The sequence below is a fragment of the Athene cunicularia genome, assembly GCF_003259725.1.
Source record: "Athene cunicularia isolate RWA chromosome 2 unlocalized genomic scaffold, athCun1 chr2_part1, whole genome shotgun sequence".
Taxonomy (NCBI): domain Eukaryota; kingdom Metazoa; phylum Chordata; class Aves; order Strigiformes; family Strigidae; genus Athene; species Athene cunicularia.
In genome coordinates this window covers 110,036,467-110,058,394 of record NW_020799095.1, presented here as the reverse complement: position 1 = coordinate 110,058,394, position 21,928 = coordinate 110,036,467, and the positions used below count along the sequence as shown (strand labels likewise).

The following is a 21,928-nucleotide window of genomic DNA, read 5'->3' as shown; positions in this document are numbered from 1 at the left end:
TAAGGCATGACTGTCACCACAAATTAGGCATTAACATATTCTTTTATAAAGTATATGTATTTATTTCTCCATTTATTTAGAGTAGGAACTTCTATTAATTTCTTAGAAAGAGTCTTTGTGGAAGCATTGAGAGCTCTGAACCTGATGTGAATCTTTGACTCAGACCCCTAAGCCACAAAGCAAGAAGGGCTATCTGACTTGTCCCTGTGAAATGCCAAAGGCAGTACTACACCCCAGCTGTTTTGGATCTTAACCCAGTAGTTTTCCATTCTCTAGAACCAAATGGGTAACAGCTAGGCATCACATCACTTCCCAGCAGATTCCTAAGTGAAATGTCACTAAAATATGTACGATATCTACTAAACTTCTTCAGGAACTAGAAAATAAGTAAAATTTTGGGATTTTTTTTAACAATTTAGGATTCCATTTAATAACATCTAATAACATCTAGTTGTAGGATGTGTCTGTTTATTTCACTCAATTTTAAATGTCTGCTATAGAGCAATGCATTTAGACTCCCCTCATTCATCTGCCCTATTTAAGCCTTTAATAGAGAATATAGTATATTCATCCCTATCTTGACTAAAATCTGAACACAGATCCAACATAGATGTGGTCACTACATTTGCTCAGGCAAAACTAATCCTTACTGACAGCAGTTTTCACAGAGTGACATTAATACTTCAGAGAAAAAAGTAGCTAACTAATACTTGTTATACTAACAAGTTAGTATTAGGAAAAAATATGAGAAGATAAATGAGAAAAAATGTCATTGAGCATGAAATATATACTTGAGGCAAAATTAAATTTGTTGAACATGCGGAAATTATTTGATACACAGGTTCAGACTTATAGTTTGAGATTTAAATAAGAACTTGATCTAATTACTTTTTTCTATCCTCTAAATTTCCAGCCAGTGTCCAAATTACTTCCATCCTCTCATGAGCTATAGGGTATGAAGCCCTAGGATATAAGCAATGTATCCAATAACGGTATCAAGTGACTCACAACATGAATGCTCATCAGGTAATCCACTATCTTCAGGAAGCAGTCTGATCTTTCTCTCCAAAGTCAACATGGTTTCCTCAGACTAAAATCTAACAATCCATGGTGTGTATTGTCCTTCTAAAACTTTTTAATGTCCTGAAGTTCAAAAGCTACTCTGGACTACAATGTAAAGGGAAGAAAAATCTTTTACCGGCTACAGGAAGCACAGTTTTTATAATAGAGGCTGCCTCAGAAACATCTAAAACAATTAATGAAACTGCTTTGTGAAAAGTATTTCATGTCAACCAACCATATTTCTATATATATATATTTATTCCTTTCATTTTACAGAAAGCTCAGTAAACTTATGTTATGGAGTAATAATCCATGCTGAGTGCCATAGATAGCTGACAATACAATGCCAGGAATTAGCACAGCATAATTTACACCCTATTGTGCACTTCTGCTTAATTTAACAGCAAGAACTCAGCTCCCCCTGTGTGTTTCTATAAACATTTAACAATAGAAGCTTCATTCTAGAGATTTTCCTTCAAAATAAACCTGATCAAATCCTTACTGTGACAACAGATGGTGATAGAGCAGATGTACCATAGGACCTTAAAGTTCAATAACTGTCAGTCAAGAGCTGTGGAATGGCTACTCTGAGGAATGACAGTAATGGCATGTTGAAAAATAATTAATACTACAGTCATGCAAAATCAGGAAAAAAAAAAAAAAAGACTAAGAAAAAAAAATACCCCTAAGGCAAGGGAACACAAATACTATCCTTAATGTACTTCTAGAGTAATAACTCGATTTGTTTTGAGGACAATGTCACCTTTCAGTAGAACATTATTTAATCATTCTACTTTAAAAATATTAATACAATTACTACATCAGTGTCATTCTGGAGGTTATTATTATGCAATTAAAAAAAAAAAAGGCATGTGTTGTTTTTCATACAGATGTTTATCACTAGAACAGACGTTGTCCTGCTGAGCAATGCAATTACCTTTTCAAGTGTAGCAGAGATGCAACACATCTACAGTAAAGGACACTGGCTTGAGGGACAGGGAAGCCAGCCAACGTGACATTTGCGTGTATTCACCTTTATACAGCATTTAGATGTTAGGTTTTATTAAACAAACTCACTGACTTGAATTTTTAGAAGTGATTTTAAATGAGTTTGTTCTAACTGCATAACTTTAATCAAGCTGAACAGCAGCCTGTTAAGCTGGAATATGAGGTGATATTACATAGCTGATCCAGTACAACTGCATGTAGCTGTTTTTATTAAATTTTACCAAAAACAGGAGAAAATGAGAATATCCATGTATATTTGTGAACGCAATCAAGAATGTAAATATGCCTGCAAAACACTGCAATTCATGACAACTGAGTGCTGTGGAATCTGACATGCACAGTTATACCTCAGTTTCTTGCCTTAGTGTGGCATTAGTTCTTTATGACATGATCTAAAACTGAGCTAGACTCAGCTGTGGAGATGGAAACACTCTGTCTCACTCTCATATTAATTTTCACTATAAACGGTTAACTGTTAACAGGACAGCTGACAATTCTTTTCCCATAAATGCAAAGTAATTCTAGAGGGAAAGATTCTCCTTAAAAATGATAATGAAAATTATTTAACTAGAGTATCTTATCTTCTGTAGAGAGAAGACAAATCTTTCATAAATGCTTGTGCTGACTGTGTTTAGAAGAGAAAGAGTGTTCAACTTAAAGGATTACAGCATTCTTACCCATTATCCTTTTTTGTGAATTCAGCATTAATGAAAGGTGAAGGGTTATAGCTTTGAATTTATCTAAATAGAGATGAGACATACAGCATGAGAAAAGAAAGTCTGAAATACACTACTCTGTCGAGATATTCTAACCTCTGTTTCATGTGAAAACCTGAGATTCAACTTTTGTCTGTGTAGTAGGGAAGCAAGAGCTTATTTATTGCATTTGTGAATGTATGCAAACAGCCATAATCCAATAAAATGGGAAATGAGCTCCCCGGACTTGCTAGGTACTGAATCTGCTTTGTACTGCTAGCTTGTTAAGTAAAAGAAGTGCAATCGGGCAGATAAGACATTACCAACTGCAATTTATAAACATTGTAGTTACTTGTACACATAGGGACGGGAGGAGGTGATCTGAAAGTCAGACTAAGATTTATATCTATACCTTAAACTCCACTGCGTACTTAAACTATATATAACCAATTCATCCTCTTGGCATGACAATCAGTAAGTGGTAAATCTCAATAAAACTCAAATAAAAAATGAGGGGTATAATGTGTAGTAAAATCTCCAGTAGCTGGAGGCAATACATTTGATTTCCCACTCTGAGAAAGACGAGAAAGTTTTGTAAGAAAGACTATCTAATACTGATTTCCCTAAATGCTATCAAGTCAATTTTCAGCTGAGATCAGCACTTCCACAAACTCATGGTGGTAACTGGGAACTGAAAAGGAATGGGCAGTGCCTGTCCTCAACACACCACCACCGTTTACTGAGGTAGGGCGTATTTTCCTGTTGTTGGGAAGGGGTTAGCAGAAAAGATGATGTCACCTTTCAGAACTCACCTGCATAATGATGGCTCTTGCAGGAACTGACATTTGCTGTAATCAGTGCAACAGCTGAACGGCAGTGATGAGTTCCAAGAAAAGGAAACGTAACTGTGTTTCCTCTTCCATCTTGGCTGATCAAATAGAGAAGCCTCTGGCTGAAACCTTGAAATATTCTATTGTTCGTGCCTCTGCTATGAGGTCTTTATTTTCTTTCCTCTGAATTATGAAAATTTTGCCTATGCCATAGTATTATTTTTAATTTATATTTTAAAAATGCATTGTGTTTTCAGTACCAAATTATTTAATTATTTTTTTTCCTCAACTACTTGCTGATATTGTCATAGATGGTACTACATGTAGACTGTGCATATGGTACCAATATAGAAAACACAACCAATTTTCTAATTTTTTTACCACCTTCAGGTGTTCTTTTCATTGACAGTTAAGAGCTTTATTTCCCTTTTCTCCCACAATCTTCTTCAATATTTTGTCTGTGTGGTCTTCTAGCATTTTTTTCATCACCTTTTCACCACTATTAAACACCATTCTCAAAACTTCTTATTTTTTCATGCTGTCCATATAATTATCACATTCTTATTGATACTCATCATATTTGAACTTTCAGTTTTCAATAAATGTATCTTATTTTTCGAATAATTTTTCAGACAAACCTACTTTCACAATTTCCTTGAAGGAAAGCTGCTACATTATGTGCAGTCAAGTCTTTTCTAATCACGTTTTCTCTTTCCAATTTATTGCAACATTGGCAGATTTGGATAACACTGTCAGTGTTACAGCAGCTTCCATACCTATGTATGTTCATTTGTTTCTACATTGTAATGCTAATGGATCTATCTGTGCTGATATTTTCCTCTCCAAATTAAGAACACATTCCTAAAGGTATTCTAACTAAATTGGTTCCTTGACTCTAGTTTGTCAACTGCTTTACCTCCTTTATATGCACATACATATACAAAAATTCTAAGTGAAAATAAACTTCAATTACCTTGATAGTGCTCTTTAAAAAACCCCTGGGTATTTGTTAAGTGAAATTAAGTATGGAGGGTTTTTTAAGCGTAATAGGATGAAGACAGCAGTCAAAGCATTAACTTGCAATGTTGCCACTGTTGATGGAAAATTCTATAGAAAATTTTTCTTAGATAGACAAAGGTGTAAAATCAAACCCTTCACATGATTTTTTGATACTAGTAATATCTCTATGTGAGAAAGATATTAATTCCCTTAGTAAAGGAGGATATTTGAGAAAAAAAGGTTAAATACTGAAATTTATCAGTAATCTTTTAGATATACAGGGAAGAAATGTAAAATATACCGTAGAAATTTTGTCACTGAGGGAGAACTGTAAAGCCACATGATCACATAAACCTTTTTAACCTGTACTGATTAAAGATAGTACTCTAAAAATTCTTAGCAAATAGATGGTTTTTAAAAAAACATTTTCATTATAGGTGCTTAGAAACTGTCAGTTTATCTTATTACTGCTTTTTATTGAACAAGATGCATAGGGTGTACAAGACGACACAGAGGCATTTCCACCCTGAACAGATAACATGCTTGTAGTTTGGACTAATCATTTTAGGCAAAATATACTGTAAGAAACATTTAGAAGTAAAATCCCAATCAGATCTGTTTCAAAGATCAAGTTCATGATGTGCTTGCAAAAGAAGTCAAAAGTAGCTATTCAAACTTTTAGACAAAAATGCATTTTATTAAAATAAATGTCAAGATGAGAAAAGTATTCAAGTTGATAATTTAGCATTCAGATAAATAATGATGTGTTAACGTAACAAGTAAAAAGACACGTTCCTTCCCTGCATATCATGTTAAAGTTTGCTGCATAACAGAAGACAGAAACTAACGTTACATCTGTCTCTTCTGATTCTTCTCAGAAATACCTTATTAAATTAGGTGAAAATTCCTAGCTCCTTCTACAATAAAAAACCCAAACCATATTTCATAAGGTAAACCCAAAAAGGAGTCTGGTTTTGAAATTAATGTTCTTTAAAATTTCAAGACATCCACAGATCAATAAACCTTTTTCTTTTCCGGTATTTAATGGGCAGTGAGGCTTTAACAATCTCACTGCCCAACACATAGGCCTCTCTCTTTTCAGTTTGAACTTTTGGCTGACTTTCTTGAAATGGTCCATGGTAATTCCTTTGGAATATAGTGATTGATGCTGATGAGAGAAAAACACATTAATTTCAGGCTGCCCTAACAGATAACATGAGTAACGATCTATTCAAGCCAAGAAACTTATTTCTGCTTTCCACTGGAATTCTAATGAAGAGGAAAACGCCTTACTGACCACACATGCAAAGAGTTCCAAAACAGCATAGATCACTGAATTAATATGTTAGCCTGGTGAGATATTATAACTGTTGTTTATATTTTTGTTCTTTTTTTTTTTTTTTTTTTTTTTTTTTTCAGAGAAAAGACAAGAGATAAATTCAGAGCAAATTATTGGTGAAAATGGAGCAAGTTAACTATTTGGTTTTCACTAGTTATTTTGTCCTTCCTTTTGAGATAGGCGCATTTCTTTACCACTGCCAGCAACTGATGTTATAGAAACTGTTCTGAAATGCCCAAATGCAAGTGTTATCTTCAACTGCTGAATGCGACAAACCACTTCCTTTCTGTGACTTCAGGATGCAAGAGTGATATAAAAACCTGAGTAATTGTAGTGCAGATGAAGAATTGAGAATCAAGGGCAAATAAAAATGTATTTAATTGTTTATTATGTTTAATTTATTCTAACTTCATTTATGTATACCCATTTAGTTGTTATTATTAAGAATAATAATATTGTTACTATTATGATGTGTGGACCTTCTTATGAAGAAAACAGCAAACTAAATAGTAATATTGTCCCCTCTTGTGAGTTACACACAGCACAATTCCATATTAATAATTCTATATTAATAAAGTTGGGCCAGACACTAGGAACTGAGAAATATGTTGTCTGGCAGAAGATGTGGTGTAAGGTGAAAGCACTTTTATTCCTCAAATCTGTCCTCCTGAAGTCAAGCTTACAGCTCAGTCCTATAAATATTTCTCTCCTATGTGGAAGTAATTGGTTCCTTCTGATGAATCACACTTCTCTGTTTCCCCTTATTACAAGTTTCTTAAAAAGAAATGCCCATTATGTAATAGTTGTGATATACAACGCATGCATACTTAATTAACTGGTTTAATTTACTTGACTTGTAGTCTGTGATAATTTGCCCCCCACCCCAAATGGCCACATTTTCTACTGTTTTGCTGTATCACAGAATGAGGGGCATTACTGTAGTATGGGAAGAGACTTTGTTCCAAATGAATCTTTGTTCACTTTACAGCATACTGAGTTTTACTATGAATATTTTTATTCATGGTTTTTTTTCAAAAGTTTGGTAAAATACATGTTGATCCTTTAGAGGAGGCATGGCTGTTGTCCATTCTTACTATGGTCTCTAGCAACTAGAACCTCAGAATTTCAGCCTTTAACTTTGAGCTGCCTGTAGGTTTGCTTCTTTAGAAATAAAAAATAACTGTGGAAAGAACAGATTCCTCAAGACACAGAACTCTATCCCTTTGTTCCATGCATCCAATCACCTGATACACAGCTGTAGAGAAGAAGAGCAGCAATTGTGTTCAAGATGCATTTTGCAAGAAACCATCTCTATTCAAGGAATCTTGCTCCCTTTTTATAAGACATTGCAGTGCCTTCCAGTAATATGAGACTGCTAATGGATGAGCTTGGAGACAGTCAGATGACTCAGTTTGTTCTAAATTCTGCTACTGGTGTGCTCCATAACCTTGTGCAAATATTATTTTTTATGCCTTCATTTAGATAATAGAATTCATACATTTTTAGTATTTTAAAACATTGATGGCTACTGGCTAATTCTGTAAAGTGTAACAATCCCATTCCCCTTTTTATAGTAAAATGGTAAAATGCATAAGATGCAATCTGAAGATATATATATATATGTGCATTAAATAGGTTTATTTGAAAAGATTACGCATGATTTTACTTTGACCAAACACTCTAGCTCCCTTTGACTTTAGAAAAAAAAAACCACTGTTCTGAGGCATCTAGGTATGCTCTAAAGAAAATCTACTGAGAGTTACTGAGCTAGAATAATGCACAGCTACCACAAAATTAAATACAGTTGAAATGAGAACTGCAAATGAAACAACCCCAAATTTTCTTTTTCTTACCTGCTGGTTTACGGGAAAATTTCTGTTGATTTTTTTAATCTATAAAAATGAATAAAAAAATAGATTAATACTCAGTGATTAGAAGAAAAACTAAACAAAACAAAACAAAACAAAACATTGGATTTCATTGGATTTTAGAGACATATATCAGACACTTCCTTCCAAATTAGGTGTATATATGAAAATCTCTGAAAATCTCCTGCAGTAAAGAAACTGAAATCTTTGACAAGCTAATGTGAATAATGAGACATTTTTGTTGTCACTGTGTGGTTCATTCAGCTATTCAGAATACAGAAAAAGAAAATACCTGCAAAATTATTTCTGAATTCTATGACACTACAATCTTTTCTTTTTTTTTTTTTTTTTTTTTTTTTTTTTTTTTCTGATTAGAAGCTATAACATTAAATGGAGTGTTTAACTATATAAATAATTCAGTACAACTTACTACTATCCACCAAAGTCATCAAGATTTAAGCAAATTCCTTTCCTTAAAGAATGATGGGAAATTGGGCTGAAACAGCCTTTGAAATATTCCTTACTCTACTTTTGTATCCTAGGTGCAACATCAAGTGTGCAAAATCAGTTTTGATAACTGTTCAAATAATTTTTTCTTAAAACATTTAACAATAGCCCTAGGTAAAAGGAGAAAACCAGTCTGAGAACACCTGATTCTTGAGGAGTTTGTACTTAGCCCTGCAGATCATTGACTCCATCTGAATAAACACTGTCAGCTTTATGACAAAAAAAGTGTCCAAATCAAGGAGAATTAGGTGTGGAACATACCCATTCCTGCCATTAGCAGAACAAACCTGTGGTTTTTGTGGTGGTGTTGTTTTTGGTTTTGTTTGGGTTTTGGGTTTGGGTTTGTTTGTGTGTTGTTTTGGTTTTTTTTTTTAATTTGTTTGTTTCTTTGTTTTTTATTTTTATTTTAAGCATAAGCCCTGAAAGCTTTTGAGCAAACCTAGTAAATCTACTATGTGCATTCATGACAGATACTTAATACCTAGAATTTATTTTTCGCTCTTTTATGTTAACTTTACACAATTCTTTGTGGTGCTATGGGTAAAGGAGTAAACCACATCTTTAAATGAAAGACATTGCCAATTAGGAATCAGTTGTATTGCCCTGAAACCACAGTATAACATTTACACTGCTTTGACCAAAGGTATGGTATCTTTTTAGAAGAAGAGAAGAATCCCCACTGAATTTCCTCTGGTGTTTACAATATCATCTCAAAACAACTATATATGCAGAGATGTGAGTGGCAATGTGTTTTGCATATTTTAAAAACAGACTGTTTGCTGCAGTGGTAACCTCTTTGCATTCTTCATGTAAATACTGAGCAAGTCTGTAAGTCTGTCACTGACATCCCACAGTTTTGCTATTAAAGGATAATTTTTACAGCCAAGAACATGCTGACAAGCAATTTCAGTTGGTTTTCAAATGTATCCTGAATCAAAAGTGCCAGAACATTTCCACCCTCCTTTCTTGCATGTACCTCAGTTTCAGTTTCCTCCTTCAATGTAACTTAAGTGGAAGCATTAGAGGAGCTAGAACATTCGGTGGATAAAGTATTAAAATAAAATAAATCCACACATTATGAGATAACAACTATTTTTTCATGAATTCTTAAAAGAAAAGGTGGATGAAAAACAGGGTTTTGACAGAAAAACAGAGACTTCAAGACTTCTGAGATTTATTCATAAACCTCCAGTATGATAAATCTCTGTTTGTGCTAGTAGACTCTATTAAAATCCTCATCAAAACTGTGTATTTCCCTCTAGTTTAAGCAAAACAACAGCCAATACTGTGAAAAATTTCAGTTATGAAAGAACACTGTCAAGAAAAAGATTCTAAACAAAATGCTGAAAATACCTCTTTAGGGGCAAGTTGTAGTTACGTATTAAATACTTCGGTGGCATTTTCGTTTACTTCATATACAGATATTAAATTTTTTAACAGAAATAAAGTACATTAGGAGCCTTGTGTAGTTTTAAATGTTCCTGGCCAAGGTAAAAATGCATGATCCAAACATCATTTTCTCATTCACAAGTTTTCAGATCATTTTTCAAAGTACCATCTAAGTATCTATATTGCATAGTTGTTTGACTATTGTTACTTTGATGAATTGAAATGGTCCTGTTCATCTTTCAGGTAACATGGTGATGATTTCCTGAAATGCATTGTTTTTAATTATGTTATAGTTTGCAAGCTGCATTAGAGGTGTTTAGTTCTACCTGGAATTAAAAACTGTTAAGTGTGATTTATTTTAGGAATGTCCTAAATGTTTATCATTCTCAAGCATAAAAATGGGACATAAGGTAAAAAACAAAAAAAAAGTTCTACAATTAGGCAGCAGAAGTCATTGATCTTTATAATTATGACATACACTGTGTTAAGAATACAGAAAGAAAAGCATTAGTCAACATTGTTCTTCCCAGCATGTTACAAAATACACTGAGTAAAATTTAATCTGTAGATGAGCCAGATCCACCAACCCTTAATAATCAAAATCTAAATGTTAAACATTTTTCACAAAGGAAAAGAGAAAAAAAAAATCTACCATTACCTGATAAGATTATCTAAAAGAAAAATGTTCCTTTAGTCTTCCACAATGTTACTGAACTCACTGTAATGCTGTTATTTATTAAGCACAATCACAGCACACAACACTATGTAACTGATGTAAATAAGTAACATTTGTTTTCATCAGAGGACACCAGTACCATACACATCTTTGCACATAATATTTTTTAAAAAAACACTCTGGCAGATATTACCCTAAAAAAGAAATCCAATCTCTGAAAGAATTCTTTTAGAATTTTTATTATTTAGAATTAGTGTTTATCCACAGCAATAAAAAATCAGGAGTGGCCAAAAGGAGTCAAAAGAAGCAGCTAGTAAACATACTCTGCTCTGAAGGCAAAGACAGAGGAAGGATGAAAACTGAATTGAAGCTAACAAGAACTACCTGCTTCTAGTTCATGTTCACAAAGAAGGTGCTGAGGGGTGAAATTGTATTCTGGTTCAATTTCCACGAATTCAGATTAGGAAAAAAAATCTAAGAACACCATGCAGAAAGTAGTTTGGGATTTGGTGATCACCTAAACATGGAAGGAGGAAGAAGGCATCAAAAAAACCCCCTCTGCACTATATTGCATCTGACTAGTAAATAGGCAAGTGTTGATACAAGACAATAATGGAAGAATAGATTTTAGGGGAAGATATCATAGAGGAATGGTTTGAAGCATAATTGATTGTGATAAGGGTGCAAACAAATATGACTAGATATGTTCCAAAAAATCAGCTAGCCAAATATGTCAGGACATCATAACCATGGAGAATATTGGACAGGAAGCTGATACAAAGAAGTGAGACATAGAGAAGAATGAATCACAGCCAAAATCAGTTAATTTTGTGTACTAGAAGTTGCTACCACAGATGGATAGCTTTCACAGTGATGGTTGTGACTGCTCTGCAGAAGGAACAAATAAGAACATGGAACACATCACTCCTCAGCAGGGCAAGCAGATGAGCAGGCTTTGCTTTCAGGTGTGCACAATGATTGTGTTTTGTGGGGGTTTTTTTGTTGGTTTTTTTTTGTGTGTGTGTGTTTTTTTTTTTTTTGGTGTTTTTTTTTTAGTTTTATTTTATTTAACAATCTTCATGTCAGAGAAGCAGTAATTTGGAAGAATAGCCTTCTATACTACTAATTTTTTGTGTGATTTTTACCTTATTATTGTTGTCCTCTGATGTAATACAATTGATGAAGCTCACAGAAACTGGGTTTTAAACTTTCACATTCAGTTGAAACTGAACTGAATTGTTCACTCCTGTAAGAGGTATTATTTCAGATCTGCTCTGAGCAAACAACACTGTAATAATTATTTTCACTTTCCAAAAGAGGATTTTGAAGTGTGATCTCAAAACTGCTATTTATTCGGGGTTTGTTTGATCTTTTTTACCTATTTATTTTAACAAAATTTGCTATTCCACTGTAATCATAGGAACCTCATGAGATGATGAGCAACTGTGCCTTCCAATGAGCACATACCACCCTAAGGACCATTAAAAGCAGTAAGATCTAGAGGTAAGGGCAGTGATTCCAGGTTCTTCCAATTCTTAAAAATGTAAATAGAAGCAATCATAGGTTTGAAAACTCTATGTGTCCCATGTTTGCTTTAATTCTATTTCCTCAAAAATTGTATTGTAAATGAGAGGCTCACAGTTCTCATGTATTACTTGGAAAGATGATTAATGACAGTGTGAGTCTCCGGTATCACAACTGGTCCTCTGCAAGAAGCAATAATATAGTATGTGTTAGCTGTCAGGACAAATAGCTTGACAGAGACCATTCCCTTGGAGTACCTACAGGAACAGCCAAGATTTAAGGGCAACATTTTCAACGTGAGGTTAACAGCTGCCGCTCAGTATTTTGTTGACTTAAACAGTAGATCAGATTCTTGCACACTTGCACATGTGATTTGAACTTTCATTTTCTTTCAGCCCATAGATACCATGTAACTTTGAAGATCTCCTTCCTTATCAGAAATTTTCCAATTCAAAAAAAAATATTTATTATTTTAATTTATGCTGGACATATATCTGGATTTACCCAAACAATTTAGATTCTGTAGCCTTCTTAATCGTTTGCATTACATAACTGCTGATTTACATTCATTAACAGCTAATTAAACTATAATATCTTGACAAGAATGAAAATTCGTTAAATAGTCCTTAACTTTATCTCGTGTATGCCAATGGAATATTAAGTGATTGCGCACAGGTAGAAAGATCATTACAATTTGGAGCACTTTGGAAAAAAACATGCTGTGATAATCTAATGTTAATGAATGACTAAGAAAGAGTATATAACTAACATTTGGATTTATTAGTTGGTTAGTCTTATTTTCTGTCCTTGTTAGGCTTTTCTTTGCTCAATGTGATAGGTAAGTTGCGGTAAGGTGGTGAAATTTTGTTATCCAAGAGTATACGTGCATTGAAAAAAGCAGGGAATCAAAGAAAATTTGAAAGAAGCACCCAACAGTTCACACGAAATACATCATACGTTGGTGAATACATTCAAATATATGTATAGCTGCTGATAGTCTGAATGTAAGAATTCTTGATGCTGGCTTTACAAGGTGTAGTAGATTTTAGAGTTTAGGCTGAAAATCCATATAAACTATGATATGCAAAGTGATCTGCCAACATCTTCTGGAAAATATAGGAGCATAGGAACTATTTAATGCAACACTTATGTCTGCTTCCTGACCTACCAGGGATGATGCCATTCTGTATTGTCTGTTGTCTACATTTTACCAGCTAAATGGTTCAAAGGATAGAAATATTTGGATTATTGTCATGATTTCTAATATTTTCATGTCTAACTCAGATTTTTCTCAAGACTAGATGCATTGCATTGTAAATTCACTCAGCCTGAATGAACTCAGCATTAAGTTCCTTGAAGGAAGAAAGGGAAAAAACAGAATATATGAACATTTATGTAGAGGAGAGGCTTGATACAACACTGAATAATGCATAAGCAGAAACATGACCTCTGTTTTAGAGTCTGTTTCTATAGCTGCCCATAGGCTGAATCATTCTCACTGTGTTTTCTAGATGAGAACAAAAGTGAGAAACAAGATGATGTAAGTTTCAACTTAGATAATAGTTATAAAATCCCTCTTAGGAGTCAAAAAAATTACAAAAAGAGATCAAATCCTATTAAAGAGTATAGACAGTTAACACACTGTAGGCATTCAGGAAGTCCCTTATCAGCTGACTGAAGAGGTCTCAAAGTAGCAACTGTCTGGAAACACAAAGGGCAGTAGAGCTATACTTTTGCTGTTGCCAGACACAAGACAAGATGGATCTTTGTTCTGGTTCAATATCAGCACTTGAAGTTCTCATGGATCATTTTAATCCATCTGGAAATGAAAAGTTTTCCTTTGAATCCTACATATAAGTAAAGCAAGAAAAGCCTGACAGTCTTGATTTCTCATCTGGAAAGAAGTCCTATAATTCTAAAAGCTTCCTTTTAAATTCTTGTACTGACTGCCAGTTGTACAAAGCATACAGAGAGCTTGCATGTTTTGGTGAACTCCCATACATGCAGATATTTGATAAATACTTTTGGAGACAACAAAGGATGGCTAGTAAGACTCAGGAATGCTCCCCCCCCCCCCCAAAAAAAAAAAAAATCAGTTGAATAGAAATAATTTATAACAGAGGTCTTGAACTGATGCATGGAAATAAAGGATTTGTATACTGAGAGTTATAATCAATTTATGGCATGTAGGAGCACTATTGAAGGACAAATGGCCATCTGAACTATGATTTCAAACCCGCATAGCATCAAAATTCTTTCATTTCCTTTTTCCTTCAGAAGGATTCGGTGATGCATTGAACACTACCAGCCGAGCAGTAATGGATGGATATTTCAAAGAAATACTAGATTTCTGCCTATTACATGGAAGTATAGTGGGAGCCCTAAGGACAAAAGCACAAAATATAGTCTTCCCACAACTGTGATGTTCCAATAATAGGACTGCAATTACTTTTGCTTAAATTGAGGGGGAAAAAAAAAAAAAAAGTTTTCATTTAATAGATGAACGACTTTATTTAATCCTGCAATATTTAACACCTATTCCTAAATCTGGACATTACCTTAATGATAATATTGGTATTGTGCTTTTTTAAACAAGATACTTGTGTTACAAACAACATAATGTCATGTCAGTGAACCTCCATAATTAAAATACAAGCAGCAACATGCATATTATTAAAGAGACAATGGTAACAACTGAAAGCCAGTGCCTGAAAAAGCTATTATGGTCCCATCTGAAAGTGAGAAACATATGTCTCTCTACTGAAGATTTACTAGAAAGACTGTGAACAATAAGAATTGGAAAAATATGAAAAAAGCTGACAGAGAAGGAGATACAAAAAGCACTTCTTCAGATAATGAAATGCAACCGGATAATTGTGCTTTATATCATAATAGTGGTTGCTCATTGGCATATAATTACTGCAGTATCAATCACACTAAGAGTAAAAAAGCTGATATAGATAATCATCAGTAAAACATCTACTCACAAAATAGTGAAATATGTTCCTCTTGAGTACCTCTTTCATTTGCAATTTAAAACAATTTTACTATCCACCAAAGAAAAACAGTTTGCAATGAAAATCCATCTGAATACTTCATAGGTATTCAAATCCATTTTACTTCTTGTTAAGAAAACATACAGAGATTCCTAAGTAAAGATACAGTATACCTAACAACGACCACTCCAGTCTTCCTTTGAAGATATCAGGGACTTCCACCTGAAATATAACTTCTAGATTTCCCTAGATAATATTTTTAAAATTATGAATTCTAAGTAATTTGTATTCAAAATACTTCCAACTACACACCTTATATATCTTCTATAGCTGGAAATACTAGAAGCTATCAGAGACCTCCAGAATACACATTTTACTACCTTTCTCTGACTTCTCAACATTCAAGTAAAGTTTTGTTGAAATTCCATCCTGTTTTTCAGAATGTTTTACTTAACTGTTGATATATATTTCCTCTATAAACAGAGATTAGGATTTATGTTAAAAATAAAATAAATTCTAAACTTTCAAAAATCTCACTGCTAGAAGAAAAATATAACAGTTTAATGGTTGGAAAATAATGCTTGGCATTAGAAATCTACAATTCATTTCCACAGACTATCATTGACTTACTTTGGGAACCTAAACTTCCAAACTCCACTACATGAGTTAGTTAAAATAGCATGCGTGAGTTATTATACTTTAGTTTGACTGAGAACACAGCAAAATAATATTTGAAGTTTAGAATATGATAGGAATAGCAGGTCCTAATGACTGGTTTAGTAGATAACAATATACAAAAGAAGCAGTTATATCCTCAACATATCACTAAATCATAACAGCAACACCCTGGTGGAACAAGATATCTGCACTTGTCAAAGGAATGAGGTTAAAGTTAAGGCAAAGAAAAGAACCAGATTTTGAAGTAAGAGCACAGTGAAGAAAACCTTGGTTCACTCTCCTTCACAAAATCAAGGCAGTAATAATGCCTGCCTGTCTGTACAATCTGTCTGTACAAACACCATGAGAAATGCTTGAATATACAAACTACTGAAGAGGAAAATAACGTTATTAAACAAGTGTACTAGATATGATTAAAAAACATCATTGATCTAGTAAGAATTTTTTTTGAAGGTGGAATAATTTTTTTTCAAAGCTGATATACAGTTTACAAGGATAAATGTAGTTCCAAGACTGACCTTTAATGCATATTTGTGCTTGTTATGAAACTTGGATGATGACAAACAAGACCATATGCATATATAAAAAATCAAGGCTGGGTGTTTCATTTGTAAAGTAGATATAATTTTGGTAATTCATAGCAGCTAATAAGAGATTTAAAGTCATGTAGGAAAAAACAAATCTCAAAACCTGTATGTAGTCTATGTACCTAGTATCACTTGAGGTGATGAGATTGGTATTTAACGAGGATGGGTTTCAATAGGAATAATTATCTAAATTCAAATAATCAATCAGAGGGTTGTTTATCTGGTTTAGATGGTTTATTAACAGGTCTGCAGCTCTTAATCCCTCTGTCCACCAGTTAGTTATTACTGCAGAATAAGCAACTGCATGCCATTCTTCCAGCAGAAACCAGATTATTAAATTTTAAAAAATTGAACTATACATCTTCCTAATATAAAACATCAGATTTCATACTTTCTGATTTCCCAAGGAAATTAAATATTGTAGATAACTCCAATTTCAATTTTCCTTTTCACTTACAATTTCATTACAACATAACATTCAGACAATATAATATCTAGTATGTAGTATTTACTTTCAGAAATTTTCACAGTATGCCAAAGCAATGGAGAAAAAACTTCAGTCCAATGGTAGTCATAGTTTGTCTTATCCTAGTATTTCTGAATACAGTTTCAAGTGCTGATATGAATATGTTCATTCTACGACAGTACAAAAGAATAGAAACGTGTGGCTGAAAAGCAGCTCAACAGATCAAAGTTGTCTGCCCAACCCATTTGTACAGTCCTACCACGATGGCACTCTCAATGTCGCATGAGTCAATTATCAAGTACAGCTCTACTTAGCACAGAATGTTTTCTTTATATCCAAACAGCCTTTTTCTGGTTGCAGTTTACCATTACTTCTCATGTAATTCATCACAGAAACAGTCTGCTCTTTGTGTAGCTTTTCTGAAGTTGAAATGTTATTCTTTTCTTCAGGTTAAGCAGTTCCATTTCACCTGTACTTCCTTGCATGTTCATGCTACTGTCAAAGAAGCCAAAGCCCTCTTTGGTAACATTGCCTCTGCATACGAGCATTGTAGGACACAATTTTCCTGCATGATGAAGTGGAATGACTAGCACACTACAACAGCTCTGATCCCCTCAGCCTTCCTCTAAGAGTCTTGTAGTCACTTTTGGTCTGCCTAAAGTCACACTGAAATCAGTCATGCCTGCATGAATGAGCAGTCCCAGTTAACTGTCATCTGGCTAGATGGCTTTGGCAGCATCCCTCAGATTTAAACTCCTGGGAGACAGAAGGCTTCCCACAACGTTAGGTTCAGTCACTAGACCAAACTTCTCATCACACAGAGGAGTGAGTCACTCATGCCCAATACATCTCTTCCTCATGGGAAGGGTGATCATTAGTCTCACAGCTTTTCCAGCCTGCCAGGTTTTTTTGGGTTTTTTTGTGTGTTTTTTTTTTTTTTTCCCACTCCATCATTAGGCTTAAAACTTCAGTTACTGTGAGCAGCATTGTAATGCATCGCTGCCTGAGAAGGCACCATTTCCCTATGAAGAAGACATACAAGTAGAAACCTCACTAGCCAGATGTCCTCATTCACAGTAGGTTTTATTGTGGATCTTCTTGGCTTGTTGCCAATCATCCACACCCTCTGATTCCAGATTTCACACAGTTTGACAGCTTTCTCATGTAATTTCTCTACCTATTTCTTAAAAGATTTCACTACCAGGTATGCTACAATTGTGGCATCCTCCTCCTCCTCCCTCAGACTTCTTTGGGAAGGGAACTGCAAACCATAACTTCTACAAATTCAGTTTAAGATTTGGACTGAAACATCTATAGTTTTGGTTCCCATCTAAAGTTTCCACATGCACCATTAGCAGTTGCTGGAAGAAAAATCCCTAACAGAATGTATATTCTCATCATCAGTTTGATCTGTATAAGCTTTACGTGTTGAAGCTCGTAACTTTCCTCATATTCCTTCCCCCTAAAAGTCCTATTTACAGCTTTTGAGTTGCTTCTTTATGCTGTCACACAGCCCCTTGCTTTTTAGGTCCCTCTTGCCAACCTGGTCTTTTCACTTTGACTTGGCTGAAACAAAATGAGAGGCAGTGTGTTGAAGACTACAGCTAAACCTACTTTGTTCCTATGTTCACAGTCTACCAGAAGGCTTCTGACCTTGCCCATGAAGAGTTCACAGTTTGCCAAGGTTTGCATTACTTCAGGACTCCTCAATTTGGTGGATATAACAACATTTGCAGTTCGCACTCTGGCATTTAATAGGACAAAGAGGGCAGTAAAATGAGAGAAGAAATGGGGAATTTTACACAATTATATAAAACACATGAGACAATTAACCCTCTTGACAGAACCTAATGCCCTGTAGAAATGTAACTAGTGATTTTTAAAAACATTTAATACTTATATGATAACATATCGGTCTAAATGAGTTCCTGCTGGCAAAGTTCAATAAATTGGCCAATTGCCAGTGGCATAGAAAAATACCTTTACCTGAGGCAATGAAACTAAAGTGGCTTTCTGCAGTCTTTACAGGTATTGTATCTTCTGCCACCCCACCACTAACACGTTTGTTTAGTTTGAGTGGATTAAAAATAAAATTAGAGGAACACCTAGTCTTTGTTGTATTGTGCCACATTTTACTTTTTCTGTTTAAAAGAATTACAAGCTTTTATTCTCTTAGAGCTCTCAGAAGAACAGCAATATTTATGAGACAATTTGGCTGACAGCACCAGGTAACAAACTGCTTGTGCGTAAGCTAAAAATATCACCTGGTGTTACATTAATGAAATAATTTGGTTGACATAATACAAAATAGCTGTTGAGGCATTAGGTTCACATGATAATGAACACAATTGCTAAATTTGATACTAAAAAAAAAAAAAAATTATATACATATTTTTCTATGTCACTGTGAGACAGGTATAAAAATTTTTGGTTTACAGTATTTGTTTCTGCTGATAGCTCACCATTCATCTGTATAACACATAATTTTAAATCTAGCTTGAAACACTACAAAATTACTTTGTGGTACTTTTATATTTAAAGGTCATGTCCTTATATTTTGTAAAATATTTCTGGTCCCTCCCCCTTATACACAATCTGGCTAACTGTACTCTGCATTCAGATTAATCACAGAGTTACTCTTGCACCTTATTCAGTTATACTCTTAGTTGGTTTTCAATGAGAAACAGTTTTGCAATAAAGTTTCTGCATTGCTCTAAGTAGGAAAGACTGGAGCCTCCTTAACCTTCGTTCTCTTTAACAAATCGATAAGCCGTTAGCTTGAAAAGTCTTGAATTTAATCTCCTACTGAAGAATGCAGTTCCTTCTACTTATCTACAATTTCACCTCATAATAAAAAATTAATTATAAAATACTAAGCAAAAGTATAAATATGGGCTTTCTCATCATAAATATGGGCTTTCTCAAGTATCTTCCAGTATTTCTGAAAAAGAATGCTCAAATACTGAGCAATATGGTCATATATAAGTTTAAAGAACTGTGTAGCTGTGGGACCATAGCTGAAAGGCAGGCCAAAGGGCAGAATATGTCAAAGTGCCAGAAAGGGTAGGGTACATTTTTTTGCAGAAACCAATTAATTTTCAAGCTCAACTTTTTTTTTTTTTTTTTTTTTTTTTTTTTTTTAATTTTTTTTTTTCTTTTTCTTTAAAGAAGTGTGTTAAAAACCAAACTACATTTGCGATCTATTTCAGTTTTGACAGGAATGATGTTAAATTGACATTAGAGATAGATAGTATATTTTTCTTGCCTTGGATATTAGCTTGTAATCCTTAAATAGGAAGAGTTTTGAATAATTAATAATCAACAGAATTTTCCCATCTTCTCATGAATTACCAACTGCTTAGCATGACTAAGACAAGCATTGAGGATACTACAAGTAAATTTAAAGGTTACTTTTGTTTTAACGTGCATTTCAGACTTGCCTATGAGAAAACTATGAACTTTTATTGATTTTCATTGAATTATACTGGGCTAAATATCATCTTTGAAAATAGTTTTTCAACAGAGAACAGAAAGAAAGGTAAAACAAATTTCAAGTCCATATAAAAATGACATATTTCTGTATAAGTGAGAGTTGCCACATGGTATATAATGTTCAAGAACCATTTTTTTTTTAAGATCTTCCATTGGAAGTGCACCTGTGTTAATAGCTTTCAGAACAGCAACTCTCTGTCTAATTGTATTTCAGCCATAAAAGAGATTGGTAAATCAGAAGTATAGATTTTTGCTTTATCAATAGTTCTTGTAATCCAGAGGAAAACATGATGTCATAAATTAATGAATGCAAATAAAGCATTTTATCTTTTCAAGATAATGTGTCAATTTCTCTAAGTTTCAACATTAAAAAAATAATATCAAAGGAAGAATCATCATTATGACACATAAATTATTGGAATAAATTAAAACAAAATGTTATTTTTTTTCTACAACACATTCTCTCATTACTCTAGTGAAGTTTTAGTTATCAATACTGGACATTATCTTTCCGGAAAGAAAAAGGCATGGCACAAACATGTTTAGAAAATTACTATAGCCCTATGGCTAAAAGAAAAAGCAGGAAACAAATTGTTCTGCAAAGGTATAATGACACATGAAGACAGGAGCACGAGTAGAAGAACACAAAAGCTATAATTTCCAGCAAGTGAAATGCTATGTCAAGCTGCAACAAAACCAGATGATATATAATGAGTAAAATTGTACGTGGTTACATTGTTATATATTGTCATGATGTGGGAATTAGCTGTGAGGTTTGGATCAGAAGAATAAATAGAGGTCAGACAGCTATAATTCCTTTAAGCCAAGTTTGGCCTGTAACCTATCCAGCTATGTAAATGGCAACTAAATTTACTGGTACAACCATCTGCAAGCCTCAGACAGTTCTAGCCACTATCCAAACCTAGTGACTATTGCTTTTTTACTCAAATTGCATAGTTTATTTTCTTCACTTCTACTCATTACATTCTGAGATGAAAATGCTATTTATGGTTACTGCTTGGTAAATGAATGTGCTAATCTCCATACTACTGCAGCAAGAGTAGATAGATTAATTAAGGTGCAGGCATACTTTGCTAAATAGTAATGAGTTAAGCAAATAACTTTACAATTAATCTGTTTAAAACAGCTTGTCAACAGCCTTTTAGAATTTTTTTTTTTGCTATAGTATTTTAAAATTTATACATAATGTTTATATAGCAATATTAACATCCATTTATGTTAATCTGGTGCAAAAGGAAATAATTCTGATGTTAAACATGCATACAGACTATAATTTATCAATTATTTAAAGAGGAACTGAAAAAGAATGTTTAGCTCCATAACTCCATAAGGATTGTGTGAGCCTAAGGGCATAGTTCTTGTGAAACACCCTATCTATGATGTAAAGAAACCCCCCAAAACCTTTAAAATGAATATTGCTACTGTTACAAAATGAGGCAAACATTTAAATAGAATGCACACACTATTAAAATATAAATTTATGGGTAACCTGCTTTATACTGCCAGGCAAAGAACAAAACAAGTGGTAAAAATAATATATTCACTCCCTCTAACAAGTACATAATAATAATATGTAGAGTTGAATGACATTGCTCACTGCTGAAAGGCCAAACATCTATGTAGGCATTTTTCACTTGTATAATATTTAATACTTATAAAGCTAATGTCCTTCAAGATTTGCTTCTTATCTGCATTTGCATTTCTATGACTCCTCTTACAATAATACACTTCAAGAGATTCTTTGCAGACATCTGGAATATCTCAGGAAAACTGATGAGGAGAAAAATATTT

The 21,928-nt window shown here is 33.7% G+C and overlaps 1 protein-coding gene across 7 annotated transcripts in view; it reads right to left on the bottom strand.

The window, feature by feature from the left end:
• SNTG1 (syntrophin gamma 1) overlaps positions 1-21,928 on the bottom strand; it is a 211,605-nt gene that overhangs the window by 73,958 nt on the left and 115,719 nt on the right. For all 7 annotated transcript variants that reach the window (XM_026842717.1, XM_026842716.1, XM_026842719.1 and 4 more), the window contains one exon: positions 7,787-7,825. In XM_026842717.1, the coding sequence (XP_026698518.1) occupies positions 7,787-7,825 (39 nt within the window). The remainder of the gene's footprint in view (positions 1-7,786; positions 7,826-21,928) is intronic.